The 14,961-nt window shown below is 42.4% G+C and overlaps 1 protein-coding gene across 1 annotated transcript in view; it reads left to right on the top strand.

Moving 5' to 3' along the window:
* The window catches only part of HOMER2 (homer scaffold protein 2), a 201,069-nt gene that overhangs the window by 106,701 nt on the left and 79,407 nt on the right, over positions 1–14,961 (top strand). The window contains exon 2 of the mRNA XM_042781554.1: positions 5,440–5,596. Coding sequence (XP_042637488.1) covers positions 5,440–5,596 — 157 coding nt within the window. The remainder of the gene's footprint in view (positions 1–5,439; positions 5,597–14,961) is intronic.

The raw sequence follows: 14,961 nt of genomic DNA on the forward strand, positions 1-14,961 counted from the left end.
AAAAAAAAAAAAAAACAGTGCTGAAAGAGATTAAAGAAGACTTAAGTGAAAAATAATCCATGTTCATGGATTAACCAAACCCAAACTTACTGCTTTCGAGTCAGTTCTGACTCATAGTGATCCCCAAAGGGATTCTAAGGTGGTAAATCTTTATGGGAATAGGTTGCCCAGTCTTGCTTCTGCAGAGTGGCTGGTGGGTTTGAATCACCAACCTTCTGGTTAGCAGTCAGATGCCTTAGGCACTGTGCTACCAGAGCTCTTTGTTCATGGATTGGAAAACTTAATATTTTTATGATATCAGTACTACCCAAAGCCATTTGTAGATTGAACACAATCCCAAACAAAATTCTAACTTTATATGGAAGGGCCAAAACCCACTGCCATTGAGTCTATTCCACTCATAATGACCCCCAAAGGGTTTCCAAGGCTGTAAGTCTTACAGATGCAGACTGCCTCATCTTTCTTCCACAGAGTGGCTGGTGGGTTCAAACTGCCAGCCTTTTGGTTAGCAGCCCAATGCCTTAACCACAGCACCACCAGATCTTCTTAATATGTAAGGGCAAGAGGCCTCAAATAGCTAAAAACAATGCTGAAAGAGAAGAATGAAGTGGAAGGAATCACATTTCCTGATTTTAAGACATATTATAAAAGCAAGCACTATGCCATCGGGGGAGCTCTGATAACATAGTGCCTAAGGCACTTGACTGCTAACTAGAAGGCTGGTGGTTCAAACTCACCAGCCACTCCTCGAAAGGAAGATGGGGCACTCTACTTCCGCAGTGATACTGCCTCAGAAACCCAAGGAGGGGTCACTATGAGTTGGCTCCGACTCGACAGCACATAACAACAACAGAAGGCTGCCTTCTGGTTAGCAGTGCCTTAGGCAGTATGCTACCAGAGCTCCCGCCTCACCACACACAAAAATAATTCACAGTGGATTAAGGACCTAGATGTGAAAAGTGAAACCATAAAATTTTTAGAAGAATAAGCAGGGCAACACTTTCAGACCTAGCTTTTAACAATGGATTATCTACTGTAATAAAAGCACAGGCAGCAAAAGACAAAAATAAATAAATGGGCCCCTATACAAATGAAAATTTTTGTTCATCAAAAACTTTACCAAAACAGTGAAAGACAAGCTACTGACTGGAAGAATATCTTTGGAAACCATATATACAATAAGAATCTAATAACTGAAATATATATATATAAAACTTTGACAGCAACAAAGGCAAACAACCCAATCATAAAATGGGCAAAGGACTTAAATAGACATTACACCAAAGAGAACATTTAAACGGCCAGCAAACACATGAAAAGATGCTTAGTTGGTATCAGTAGCCATCAGGAAGATGCAAATCAAAACTACAATGAGATACCATTTCACTTCCAGTAGGATGGCTAATATATATGTGTATATAAAATAGAAAACAAATGTTAGCGAGGACGTGGGGAAATTAGAATCCTCATCCATGCTGATGGTAATGCAAAATGGTACAGCCTTTCTGGAAAACAATGTGGCAATTCCTTAAAAATTAAAACCAGAACCACCATACCAAACCAAAACCAAACTGATGCCATCAAGTCAGTTCTGACTCATTGCAATCCCCATTAGGTTTCCAAGGCTGTAAATCTTTACAGAAGCAGACTGCCTCATCTTTGTTCTGCAGAGCAGCTAGTGGGCTCAAACCACCGACCTTTTGGTTAGCAGCCAAATGCCTTAACCACTGTACTACCAGCGCTCCTAGAAATTCCACTCCTAGGTACATAAACCCCAAAAGACTTGAAAGCAGAAACTCAAAGTTCCAGTGTTCATTGCAGCACTATTCACAATAGCCAAAAGGTGGAAACAACCTAAATGGTTATCAACAGATGAACAGATAAACAAAATGTGGTACATATATACAATGGAATAGTACTCAGCCAGTAGAAGAAATGAAGTCTTGATACATGATACAGTATAGATGGAACTTGAAAACATTATGCTGAGTGAAATAAGTCAATCACAAAAGGACAAATATTGTTTGACCTCTTCATATATAAAATAATAGATATGTATAGAGAACAAAGTTTATTAATCATTACCAGAGGTGGTCAGAAGGGGAACAAGAGGGATTAACAGTGATGAAAATATTGCATTGACTAAAGGTAGGTTTGCATAGCTGATTATTGAATTGCTGTCAAGAAGTTGTACACATGCAAGAAGTTGAATAGCCATAGTTATGTGATAGATATAATTACATTATAGATATAATGATATATTATAGATATAACAATGACAAAAACAGAGAGAGTAGCTAGCTGCTGAGGCTGCTTATGTACAACTAAAAATCACATGGAGTTTTGTTTCTTGGTTTATATGTTTAGGGTCATGGTTTCATGGGACGTCCCAGTTAATTGGCCTAATAACATGTTTAATGCCTCTGTTCTACCTCCTAGTTCAATGTGTAGTGCCTGGGGTCTTAAAAGCTTACAAGCAGCCATCTGAGGCACAACATTGGTCTCTGTTGGCCAGGAACAACAGTGGAAGAAAGACTTAGGAATAGGAAGAGGAAATGGAATGCATGGCTAATTGCCTCCATGAACAGCTGTCTCCTTTGCCACGAGACCAGAAGAACTGGATGGTTCTTAGCTATCATTACTGAACATTCTGATTAAAAAAACTCCATAAAAAGATCCTGATCAAAAAGGGAGAAATGCAGAAGAGACTTTCAAATTTTCATGGAATTCAGACTTTCTGGATCTATGGAGGGTGAATGAACCCTTGAAACTATTGCCCTGAGATAATCTTTAAACCTTAAACCAAAAATATCCCCTGAAGTCTTCTTAAAACTAGACAATACTTTAGGTTACCTAGTTAAAAAGGTCTGCTTTGAGCGTTGTGTACTTTTAAACCAAAAAGTAAATTCATTGCCATCGAGTCAGTTCCAACTCATAGCGACCCCCTTTAGGTTTCAGAGGCGGTAAATCTTTACGAAAGTAGATTGCCCAGTCTTCCTTCTGTGGAGTGGCTGGTGCGTTTAACTGCCAGCCTTCTGGTTAGCAGTGAAATACCTTAGGCACTACACCACCAGAGCTCCTTAAGAGCAATATATATGGGATAAAATTGACAACAGCAACTCCAAAGGTTAGGAATGAGCCTCAGGGGGCAAGTGAGTTGATGTTAATAAATGAGGAACAACTCAGAAAAGGAGGGTGAGAATGGTTGGACAACTCAAAGTCAGTATCACTGAATTTTATATATAGAAATTGTTGAATTGGTGTATGTTTTGCTGTATTATTCTCAACAACAATAATAAAATAACATTCAAAGAAAAAAAATTTCTGTAGCTACAGCCCTTTAAATTGCTCTTCCTTGTTACATATGCAAAAGAATATCTCCGTGAAGAAGTGTTTTCCTTTATTATGTTGTTCTTGGGTGATTAGCAAAGTATGGTCCCTGCACTGGCACAGCTAGGAGATCCAGATGCCAGCCTTCACCAAGGAGGCTGGTGTTCATGTTGTGCACACAGCTCGCCCCCCACACCACCACATACTAGAAAGCCTCTCAGTGAAAGATATGAGAAATTGTAGTGAGAGTGTTGCTTTTGTTTCTGCAGCTGTCACTCTGCTACTGGAATGGTGTTGGTTTAAAATTGAATGGATAGGTGAGCTTGGTCACTGCTGAGGAAAGAAAAATGTACTCATTATCCATGTCCTAAGAGACACTTGTCCTCCTTGGACATCTAGAAGGGGAGTTTCAGGGGATAAGGAATGATGGTTGCCTCTAGAAACAGCTGTATTGAGGTAGTGTTAATGACATGCTTTGGCTTTTATTCAGTCAAAGAAATAAGTTAAGGGTTTCTGCATTTCTTTAGAACCACAGTTGAGGGTTCACGCTGATATTCATAGTGGGTACTATTCCATATCCCTTGCTTTAGGCACAAATGGTAAATTGCTTTCTAGAAAAAGACTTCTCTCTTAACAAAGCATTTTGTTCCAGTAATGATGTAGAAGTCTTCTAGAGTCAGCGTGGGTTCAGAGATTGCTGTGCTAAAACCATTCCATTTTGAGACCAGACCATTCATTAGGGAGTCCTTTCCTGGTGGCTCAGTGGTTAAGAGCTCAGATGCTAACCAAACCCACCAGCAGCTTCATGGGAGGAAGATGTGGCAGTCTGTTCCTTTAAAGACTGCAGCCTTGGAAACCCTAGGTGACAGTTCTGCCCTGTCCTATAAGGTCACTATGAATTGACTTGACAGGAATGGGTTTTTGTTTTGTTTTGACGTTGGAAGGAGTTAAAAATTAATTTGTCTAAGTTACCATCTGACTTAACTTGGCATTTCTGATAGGAATTAAACCCATAGCATTTTATGAATGATGGAACTGTTTTATAGTCTGGTGGCTTTTTGCCCCCTATTTTATGTTATTTTAAATACTTAAAGGATTTTTGAGCCCATTTGCCTAAAGATCCTTTCTTAAAATAAATACCTGTCATCATAATTCTGTGTTTCATTTTGTGTTACTTTGCCTTCGAAGTAGACACCTTAAAATTCATTATCATTTTTAGCTCTCTGCCTCATTTCTTAACATAATCGTCAAAATCTAATTCTTTGGCTAAACAGAAAGAAACATACATTAAGTGATAATTTGGTTAATAATCACATAAAGTTGTTACAAGTGGGTCGAGTGAAGAAGCAACAATTAATACAGAGGCAAGAATAAGCAATAGAGATGGATTTGATGAATTCTAAGTCCTAAAAGGTTTATAATTTAGAGACTTAAAACTCAGGCTCAATTTTAAAAGTTCTTAATGGGGGAGGCAGGCATGGGGTTAAACTGCAATGAGGGGGGTGGAAAGAAGGAATTATAAGTAGATAGTCTTAAAGATGACGTGGTGGGAAAAAAAAGTTCTTAAATGGTTCCAACAATAGACTAAATAGATGCCCACAAGGATATAAAATAATTCCATCATCCGTAAAATGCTGCAAATTTGAGAAGTGTTTTCTAGAGATAAAACATGAAGCTGCACATGAGTTGCAAAACCCTAAAATTATTACACAATACACCCCTCAACCAAAAAAAAAAAAAAAAGGATTCATGGAAAAATCCTAAAAATGAATTATTTCCAAGATCCTAATAATCTAATCCTAAAACAAGATGTCAGAAAAAGGATGGAAAACTTGACTGGATGCAAAAAACACTCAGCAAGGAGTTGAATTTTAAGCAAATTGCTCATTAGGCCAATGCCCTGCAGCCTCACTACATGGAGTAGAATTGCTGTTCATTGGTATCTCTTCTTTCTCCTGTCTTCCCATTTCTTATTGTAATTGTCCTCATGCATATGTATCTTTCTCTGTAAGCATGTAAAATAATTTGGGGCAGTAGGTGGCCTATAAATCATAAATTATACATCAAGTCATCTTCTACCAACTCACAGGCCCATTTCTTTTATTACAGAGAACAGCCCATCTTCACCACCAGAGCGCACGTTTTCCAGATTGATCCTAGCACCAAGAAGAACTGGATGCCTGCGAGCAAGCAGGCTGTCACTGTCTCCTACTTCTATGATGTCACGAGGAATAGCTATCGGATTATCAGTGTGGATGGAGCCAAGGTACTGCCCATACTAGCTGATTTTAACATTCCCAGTTACTTACATTTCATCGAAAGCAATACAGTGCATTTGGAAAATGTAGGGAAAGAATATACCCCAAATCCTGCCAACTTAATGCAGATGCTACTGTTATGATTTTACTGTCTATATAACCACATGCCCCCCGCTTTTTTTTTTTTTTCATTTAAAATTACGGCAAATGAAAAACCAGTAGATTTGATTTCCCTATTACCACATAGTCTTCATAACTAACATTTTCGTGCCTGTTTATTATTTCCATCAGGGGCCTATAATATTCTTAATTTCGCCCCTGTGGTTGGATATTTAAGTGGCTTCCAATTTTTTGCTATTATGATAATGAGCATCTTCATGCAACAGATATCCTCACATTTCCTTAGGATAGATTCCTGGAAGTAATAATATGGATCAAGATATTAACACTTTACAATTTTTGATACATATTGCCATATTGCTTTCTTAAAGTATTCTTTCTTCAGCATTCCTGAGAATGCCAGTTTATTGCACCCCTGCCAGCATTGGGTACTATATGGTTTGTTTTTTGTGTTATTAGACATGGAGTTGCATTTTATTAAGTGTTTTTGGAGTATTTCTTGAAATAGTAATTTTTTTTCCTAGTTCTTTCATTTATTCTGCTGTCTTCCTAGATATTTTTGCCACCTTGTGATGGAAGCAGAATGATGTGGGGATGTCAGCAGAGGCATCGTCTAGTCTTTAAAGAAAAAAAGGAGACTGGATGCTTTTATAATCTCTTTCTGTCTTTAATTTGGGTTCATCCTGGTTTATATTACTTGGATTATCTGCTGTCACCTAAAATTAAGTGTATCTGGAGCTGAAGTCCCCTTTCCCCTCCAAACCAGCTCTCCATTTTCATTTCCCAGTCACTTGGGCTAAAAAAAGCACTGGTCAAATGGATCTGCCTTTGAAGTGTCTCTGTCATCCCTTCTGTTTTCTTTAAAAGCTGTGCACTTGTTCTGGCAGTCTTACTTGGACCTTTAATAGCCTTCTGACTGTCTCCTTGTCTCCCACTTACAGTCTGTCCTACCCTCTGCCTCTGGGTCAGCATTCCAAGACAGTAGGAAGCAGGGAATCACTGAGTAGTACAGTTAATGCACTCAGCTGTTAACTCAAAGGGTGGAGGTTCGAGTCCACCTAGACATACCTTGAAAGAAAAGCTTAGAGATCTACTTCCAAAAATCAGCCATTGAAAACCCCATATAACTAGGTAGACATACAAGCTGCACAAGTGTGGGAAGGCAAATGGGACTGCACTCTCAAATATATATAGGTTAAACAAGAGGATATTTCTGCATGTTTATCTATATAGACTGCAAATATATCCATGACTATATAGAGCATTTTGGGGAAAAGTTATGAAAATTTCTTAGCCATAACCAAATACCTTGAAGGAATGAGTCACTAGGCCTGAGGCTCAGTACCATAGTCTCAGAGGGTATCAAGGTCAATTGGTATAATATAGTCCACAAAGACAGTGGTCTTTGTCCTACTTTGCTGAGTGGCAAGTGGGATCTTAAAAGCTTATGAGTGGCTGTCTAAGGTGCAACTATTGGTGTCTCCCTGCTGGGAGCAAAGAAGAGTGAAGAAAATCAAAGATGCAAGGAAACAATTAGTCCAAAGTACTCATGTGCCATGTGAACCCTAGCCTCCATGACCCTGAGAACAGAAGAACTAGATTGTGGCTAGCTACCACTACTGATAACTCTGAAAAGGATCACAGTAGGAGATCCTAGAAAGAGTGGGAGAAAAATGTGGAACAAAACTCAGAATAGTAAAGAATACCAGGCTTACTGGTCTGATAGAGACTGGTGGAACCCCTGAGGCTACGGCCCTTCCACACTCGTCAGGCCTGACTCAACTTTCAGCCAAAAAATAGACCTATAAGGTGAAAAATAGCACCAGGGAGGAACACAGTCCTTAGAACAGTCAGCCATATGAGATCAAAATGGCAGCATTTGCTTAGGGATAAAGCTCAGAAGACAGGAAGGAAAAGGAAAGAAGAATGACTGAAACGGTAAACACAGGGAGGAAGTGGAAGAGTGCCATTACATTGTAGGGATTGCAGTCAGTGTCAGGAAACAAAATGTGAATGAGCTGTTGAAGGAAAACCAATTTGCTCTGTAAACTTTCACCCAAATCACAATTAAAAAGTATATTTAAGGATAGCAATAGCGATGGCACAACATGAAAAATGTAATCAATGTCCCTGAGCTGTAAATGTGGAAGTTGTTAAGTTGGCGACTTGTTGTGTATATTTTCACCACAATCGAAGTAAAATAATAATAATAAAAGTATATTTTAGAAAAAGAAAACTCTGCATAGCACACTTCTACTCTGATTACACATGGGGTTGCTATGAGTCAGAATTGACTCATGCAACTGATAGTATAGTAGGAAGCAAGGGAATTAGAAGGGGCAGAGTAGAGAGTGCCTGGTTGTAGGCTCTGCTTCTGCCTTCTCTTGGGGGGCCTACAACCACCAAGCACAGAGTGTGGGGAACCTTTATTTGAAGATCCCCCAAATAAGGCATGAGGGCCTGTTGGTGACACTTCATCCCTGGATGAGGCTTGTTTAACAAGGTAAAATTCTCCATTCAGCCATATTCTTAGAGTGCTCTCAGCCTCAAGGTTAGTGCATGTGGATAAAGGCAGCTTGGCCCAGGGATCCTCTTTTCCTTCCTTCCAGTTGCTACAACCCTTCTCTTACAGAGGAAGGGAGCCGAGAATGCCTTGTTTTTACAGCCAAGGTCAAGGCAGGCAGTGGCCGAGTTCACACTGCTGGTGAGGCTTGGCAGGGCTTGTATCCATCCCTCTGAAGCCTAGCTCCCAGCTCTTTGTTTTGGACCAGGCTTCTCCCTGCTGGCAAGAAGCATTTCCTCACATGATGATCCATATTCAGATAACAACAACTTGTCTGGTGAACATGTCTAAAGACATGCTGGAATTGTTTTGTTTATCTCAACAATGGATGGTAATACATTGCAGGGTTCTGGTGAGCATGAAATGAGACAGGAAGTGTGAAAGTGCCTGGCACACAGTAGGCGGGCACTTTGTGTTTGACGAGTGAATATCTGAAAGGTGCCTTCCCCACCCCCACCTCTTACCCCCCAGTTGTGGAGATGCTGCAGTTGTAATTACCACTTTTCTTCTCTGTGCTTTTAAGCTGGAATTGCCTGGCCTCTTTCCAGGATGTTCTTCGAGAGGTGGTGAATCAAGATGACCTGCTTTCTTTTATCTGTAGGTTCTGTCAGCTCATCTGCCATCCCTGAGATAGGTTTGCACTTTTGTCAGTTGAGTTATCCAAGGATATATGAGGCTTAAATATGGATAAAACTACTTTCTTAGAGAAGGTGCTTTAGTCCTATTAGCTGGGCTTTTAGTAATTTGTCAAAGTGTCGGCTGCTGTATCGTTAAAGCTCTGCAGTTTCTGAAGGCTGTGACAACGTGGTGGAGTCTGAGCCATTTCAGATAGCTGTGGGAAATCAGATGGGTGTGGGAGGGAGGACTGAACTGCTAGCTGCAGAATACAGCTCATGGAGTCTTGGTGTGGGGGACCCATCAAGTTACAGAGTCATTTAAGAACTGAGAACCTATGCCGTGGGGTGCCACTAGAACTTAGAGAGTGAGCCAGAGGACCTGGACCACTGTTTCTATGGCACCCAACTGTCTGGCATTCCTGGAGCATGCCCCCTGCTCCCCCAGAGTTCCTGCTTTATCACTGTAGCACCAAAGAACTTGATGGAACCGTGTTATGCAAAATGGAGCTACTCCTGTATGAGTAGAATCCCTAGGGGTATAGCGAGGTAGGGAACTGCATTAGTATTTAAATACTGTGATTGGCACTTGGGGCCAAGGAGGGGGGCCCATTTTCAGCCCTGAGAACCAGGTACAGAGCTCCTGAAGGTGATCCCAACCCCACCTCAGCCCTGCTGAGCTGGGCCATCTTGAGCTGAAGAGCAGCAACAGGTAAAACCCACAGCCCAAGTCTAGAGCACAGCCTGTGCCTCCAGCTGCTCCACAGTCAGGTGGGGAGTGGAGAAGGACCCCCCCCCGCCGACAGTGAGTTCCCCAGGGTGGTATCAGCTGTTGCCACCTCTAGTCCTGTGCAGTTTCCCTCTTCCCTGCCATGCCTGAGTTTCTCATCGCCCCTTTCCCTGCTTCAGCCCTGGCAGAATAATCCAGGTGGATCACCATCCTGCCCATGGATTGGAATAGAACTAGGATGAAGTGTGCTGGAATGACCTTGGTACATGGGCTGCTACTGGTGCCTTCCCTGTTACATGACTCTTGTTGCTTGCCCTCCCCACTCCCCAGCAGGTCTCTGTGCACTCAGCTTGGTTTTTGCCCCTGCCGCTATTCATTGGCATCTATCTGGGGCCTTGGAAGTGGCATAGATTCACCTGCATTGGGGAATACGCCATTTCTTGGCTTTACCATCATTGTGTTCCACTATGGTGGGAAAAACCCACTATTTTTTATTTAATTTTAATTTTTATTGTGATTTGGGTGGAAGTTTACAGAGGAAATTCACTTTCCATACAGCAGCTCACATATACTTTGTCTCATGACATTGACTATAATTTCCCACAATGCAATAGCTCCCCTCCCACTTACTCCCCACACTTACCTCTTCCCTGTGTCTTTCCCATGCACTCCTGCCTCCTGAGCTATGTCCCTGTGCATACATAGCCTTTCTATTCTCCCATGATTGTTCTCTCCAAGGAGTGTGTCTACCTAATGTAAAGGTTCAGCTCATATGCCTGTCTTTTGTTTGGCTGGAAGCCACAGGATTGGGTTCAATTCCAGACTTGAAGGGTAGCTAGGGGCCATAGTCTCAGTTCTATCAGGCTCTATCAGACCAGCAAAGCTTTTTTAACGATTTTGAGTTTTATTCTACATTGTTCTCCCACTCTATCCAGGATCTCCTACACAGATACCCCTCCGAGTGGTTGACAGAGGTAGCCGGGCACCATCTAGTTCTTCTGGTCTCATAGTCATATTGGCTGAGGGTCATATGGTGTACCAGTCCCTTGGGCTAATTGTTTCCATGAATCTTTGGTTTTCTTCATTCTTCTTTGCTCTGGATGAGGAGAGACACATCGTTGCATCTAGATGGCCGCTTGCAAGCTTTTAAAATGTCAGTCGCTACTCACCCGAGTAGGATGTGGAACAGTGTTTTTGTGTAGTATGTTATACCAGTTGAGCTTGATGTCCCTTATGACTGTGGTCCTGAGCTCACAGGCCCAACTGCTTGCTCCCTCTAGGTAGCCTGCTGTGGCCAAGAAGCGACTACAACCTTGTCCCTTGTCAGCTCTACTGTATACCTGGGAATTCTTACAGAACATACCAATACACTTGTAGAAACATTGTCTGCCAACCCTGTACATGGTCATGAGCACACTCCCCCTTGCATAGACATACCTAATAGTTCAGCCTTTCCGCCCATCTATCCACCCATATACCCATGTTTGCCTTCACTGACAGCACAGTACTGTATGTGTGAAAGGGTTCTTCTTTGTTGTCTGTACCTTCCATGCATCTATGTCTTCCTTCCTCAGTGCCACTGTGTTGATCACTCACATTTGGTACATTGCCCTTCTCTTCACCCAAATCAGTGCTTGCCTCTACCTATCCAGCAGTGTTCCTTCCCCTCTCCTCCCACCATTGGTTACCAACAAAGAAAATTTCCTTCCATATGTAAACCTTTCCTTGATTTTTTATAATAATGGACTAATACAATATTTGTCCTTCTGTGATTGACTTATTTCACTCAGCATAATGTCCTCCAAGTTCATCCACATTATGCAACGTTTTGCCGATTCTACATTATTCTTTAGGGTTGCATAGTATTCTGTTGTGTGTAAGTACCATAGTTTGGTTATTCATTCTTCTGTTGATGGGCACCTAGGTTGTTTCCATCTTTTGGCTGTTGTAAATAGTGCTGCAATAAAGATGGGTGTGCATATATCTGTTCTTGTCCTGGCTCTCACTTCTTTAGGATATGTACCTAGGAATGGAATGGCTGGGTCAAATGGTAATTCTAATTCCAACTTTTTAAGGAATCGCCATATTGCTTTCCACAGTGGTTGTATCATTTTACAGTCCCACCAGAAGTGTATGAGAGTCCCAGTCTCTCTGCATTCTCCCCAGCATTTGTTATTTTCTGTCTTGTTGAACTGTGCTGCTAGTGCTGGGGCAAGAATGTATCTCGTTGTTTTGATTTGCATCTCTCTAATGGCTGATGGTCGTGAGCATTTCTTCATATGTTTGTTGGTCGCCTGAATATCCTTTTTGAAAAACCCACACTACTCTTTAGTCTCTTGATCTCAAATGTTGATCTGAACTGAGATGACAGATGATTAGATTCTTTTAGCCTCTGGGCCACGTACTGCTCCATAGGCTATGCCTTTGTGACCGTGGGCAGGTCTAGGGCTTGGGCCTTGCCTCTCTCTGTGGGCCTGGACACATCAAATCCATGACCATGAGTCTTGTGTGGCACTTCTGGGCCAGCTGCTCTTCCCAAGACAGGAAGCTGCTGCAGGCTAGAAGGGGAAACCTCTCCCAAATGAAAGTGTGGATTTGCCTCATTAACAAGTTGCTGGTGTGAAAGAAATTTGGAGGTTGTCTGAGCAAAGGTCACACTAGACTTAGACACTGAGCATGGCAGCCCTCAAGGCCCAGCTTCTTGTGACAGGGAAGCACTCTTGCCAGCAGCTTTAGGAGCTGTCAGCCCACACCAGGCCCAAAGCTCCTCTGCCCTGTCCAGGCATTTGTCATGCTCTACTTAGGGAAGGAGACATAGAAGGCCTCTCCCTCCCCTAAAAGCAATTGGCACTGCTCATCATAGGAAAAATCTGCACTCAAATCTCTGTTTTTATTCTCCTTGAAAAACACTAAGGCAGTTCTTTCTTCTCTGGGAAAATATGTCATATATCAGCCACAGCTGTTGCCTAAAAACATGGGTGGTGGTAGCACTGGTGGTAGCATTGCCCAGCATTGCCCTAATTCTAGCTTGTTCGTTTGTTTTTCCTTCCAGTTGCCTTGAGTCAACACTGACTCATGGCGACCCCATGTGGGTTAGAGTACAACTATGCTCCTACAGGATTTTTAATAGCTGATTTTTCAGAAGTAGGTTGCCAGGCCTTTCTTCCAAGGTGCCTCTGGGTAGACTTGAACCTCCATCTTTTCAGTTAGCATCCAAGCACATTAACCATTTGCACAACCCAGGGACTCCAACTCTAGGGGGTTATGTAGATTCATTTTGGTCTATGGCACAGCCCAGAAACTATGGGCTCTTTATGGACTGTGCACTGTGCTGTGCTCATCTGTGCTCCCTTGCATTAAGCCTAGAGTAAGCATGCCATAGAAATCTGTGGGGGAATGAGTGGGTGATGAAGTCGACCTGGGCCCCATCCTCTTCAATCCTGTGGCAAGTGTACAGTGTCCACAGAAGGGTGATGAGCAAGGGTAGGGGCACCTCCAAGGGGGAACCAAGAACCAAAACCTCAGCACTTTGCCAGAGGTCAGCTCTGCTCATGGACAGATGGGAGCCACAAGAGGGCATCTCCCAACTCCCCTGCTTCCCAGAACACTGCTGGGAGCCCCGCAGCCCACGCTGGTACAGCCGATGATAAATGGTGAGATTTTGGGCAGAACAGCCAACTCCATTATAAAGGAACTCCATTTCCAGAGCATTTGTTAATTGAGCTATTGTTGCATTTGATTTCATCGTGCTGCTGGCACACTCTGCAGACTTGCAGAGTGAATCACCACCATCCTTAGGAGCAATTGCCTGCGCCTGTGGACAAGACTTGCCTGAAGCAGGTGTTTCTCCTGGGCTCTCTTGATAGGCCTGCTGGGCCTTGGTTCTCAGTTATTTATGGGATCACAGAATCCTATATTGGAAGAGACCACAGAGGTCACCAATTCTGCAAATATATAGCAGTGCCTGCTGTGTAGCCAGAGAGTGTGATGGTTCAGAGGACGTCAGCAACTGAAACTCTGACTTGTTTGGGATTTTCTCTTGGAGAATGTAAAATTGCTTTCAAGGACACATTCAGGGCTCTTTCCTCCTCTTATCATTATAGTTTCTTCTTTTGGATGAATATTGGACACTTTTTGTTAAGGAAGAGGGTATATGGAAGGCTCCTATCCCATAGTAGGTTTTCAGTGAATTTTGAGTCTTTTCCTCCCTGTCTGTGGCTAAAAAAATGAATCTGTTAATAACTCTGGAAGCAGGCAAGATGTCTTTTAATTACTATAATATAGCCCCAGCCTTTTGAGGAAAACTTCTAAGTTCTTTCAACTTCCATATCCCTGTAACTGGGAAAGACCTTCCAGGGAGTCTGTCTCCCTACTCCATGAGCAGCTTTCTCTGATGTCCAGAGTCGGTGAGATGCTAGACTGCAGAGCTTAGCTTTTTGCATCCTCCATGTAGCTCTTAAATACATGTATTTGTGCACCTTTTCAATTCTTGGCTCCATTGATCTGCAGGAATAGGATCTTTTACTGGAGAGTGGTCTTTGTTTGGGTGATGCAAACAATTAATGCACTCAGCTGCTAACCAAAAGGTTGGAGGCTCAAGTTCACCCAGAGGGACCTTGGAAGAAAGGCCTGGCAACATACTTCCAAAAAAATCAGCCATTGAAAACACTCTGGAACACAGTTCTGCTCTGACACACATGGGCTGCCATGAGTCAGAATTGACTCAATGGCAACTGCTTTTTATTCTTTCTCTACAGAAGGTTCAGAGACAACTCATGAATGAGGAAGAGGATGTACATGGAAGATGGGCCCAGATTAAAATTTATGCCCAGGTTGCTTTACCAAGCAGCCCCTTTGTCCTCCCTGCCAGACTTGTCTTCCCCACCCCCCAGGGAGATACTAGCTTTCATCTTGCTGAATAATTCTGCATCTAAGAAGTCAACAGTGCCTTCATTCTGACACTCCTTGCTTGGCTCCTAGGATTGCATTCCTCCTTGGTTCCCTCCCATGTCTGTCTGTCTGTCTGTTTCTCTTTCTTGTAGTCCTTTGCCTGGTCTTTTTTTTATTGTGATTTGGGTGAAAATTTACAGAGCAAATTCCCTTTCCATACAGCAGTTCACATACACTTTGTTTCATGACATTGACCACAATTTACCACAATGCAAAAGCTCCCCTCCCACTTCCTCCCGATAATTACCTCTTCCCAGTGTCCATCCCTCCATGCACTCCTGCCCCCTGAGCCTTCTCCCGGTGCATAGGCATCCCTTTTTTCTCCCATGATTGTTCTCTCCAAGGAGTGTATCTACCTCAGGTAAATGTTCAACTCATATGCCTGTCTTTTGCTTG

The sequence above is a fragment of the Orycteropus afer genome, unplaced genomic scaffold (assembly GCF_000298275.1).
Source record: "Orycteropus afer afer isolate SDZICR_OR568_19922 unplaced genomic scaffold, OryAfe1.0 scaffold00132, whole genome shotgun sequence".
In the NCBI taxonomy this organism is placed as follows: domain Eukaryota; kingdom Metazoa; phylum Chordata; class Mammalia; order Tubulidentata; family Orycteropodidae; genus Orycteropus; species Orycteropus afer.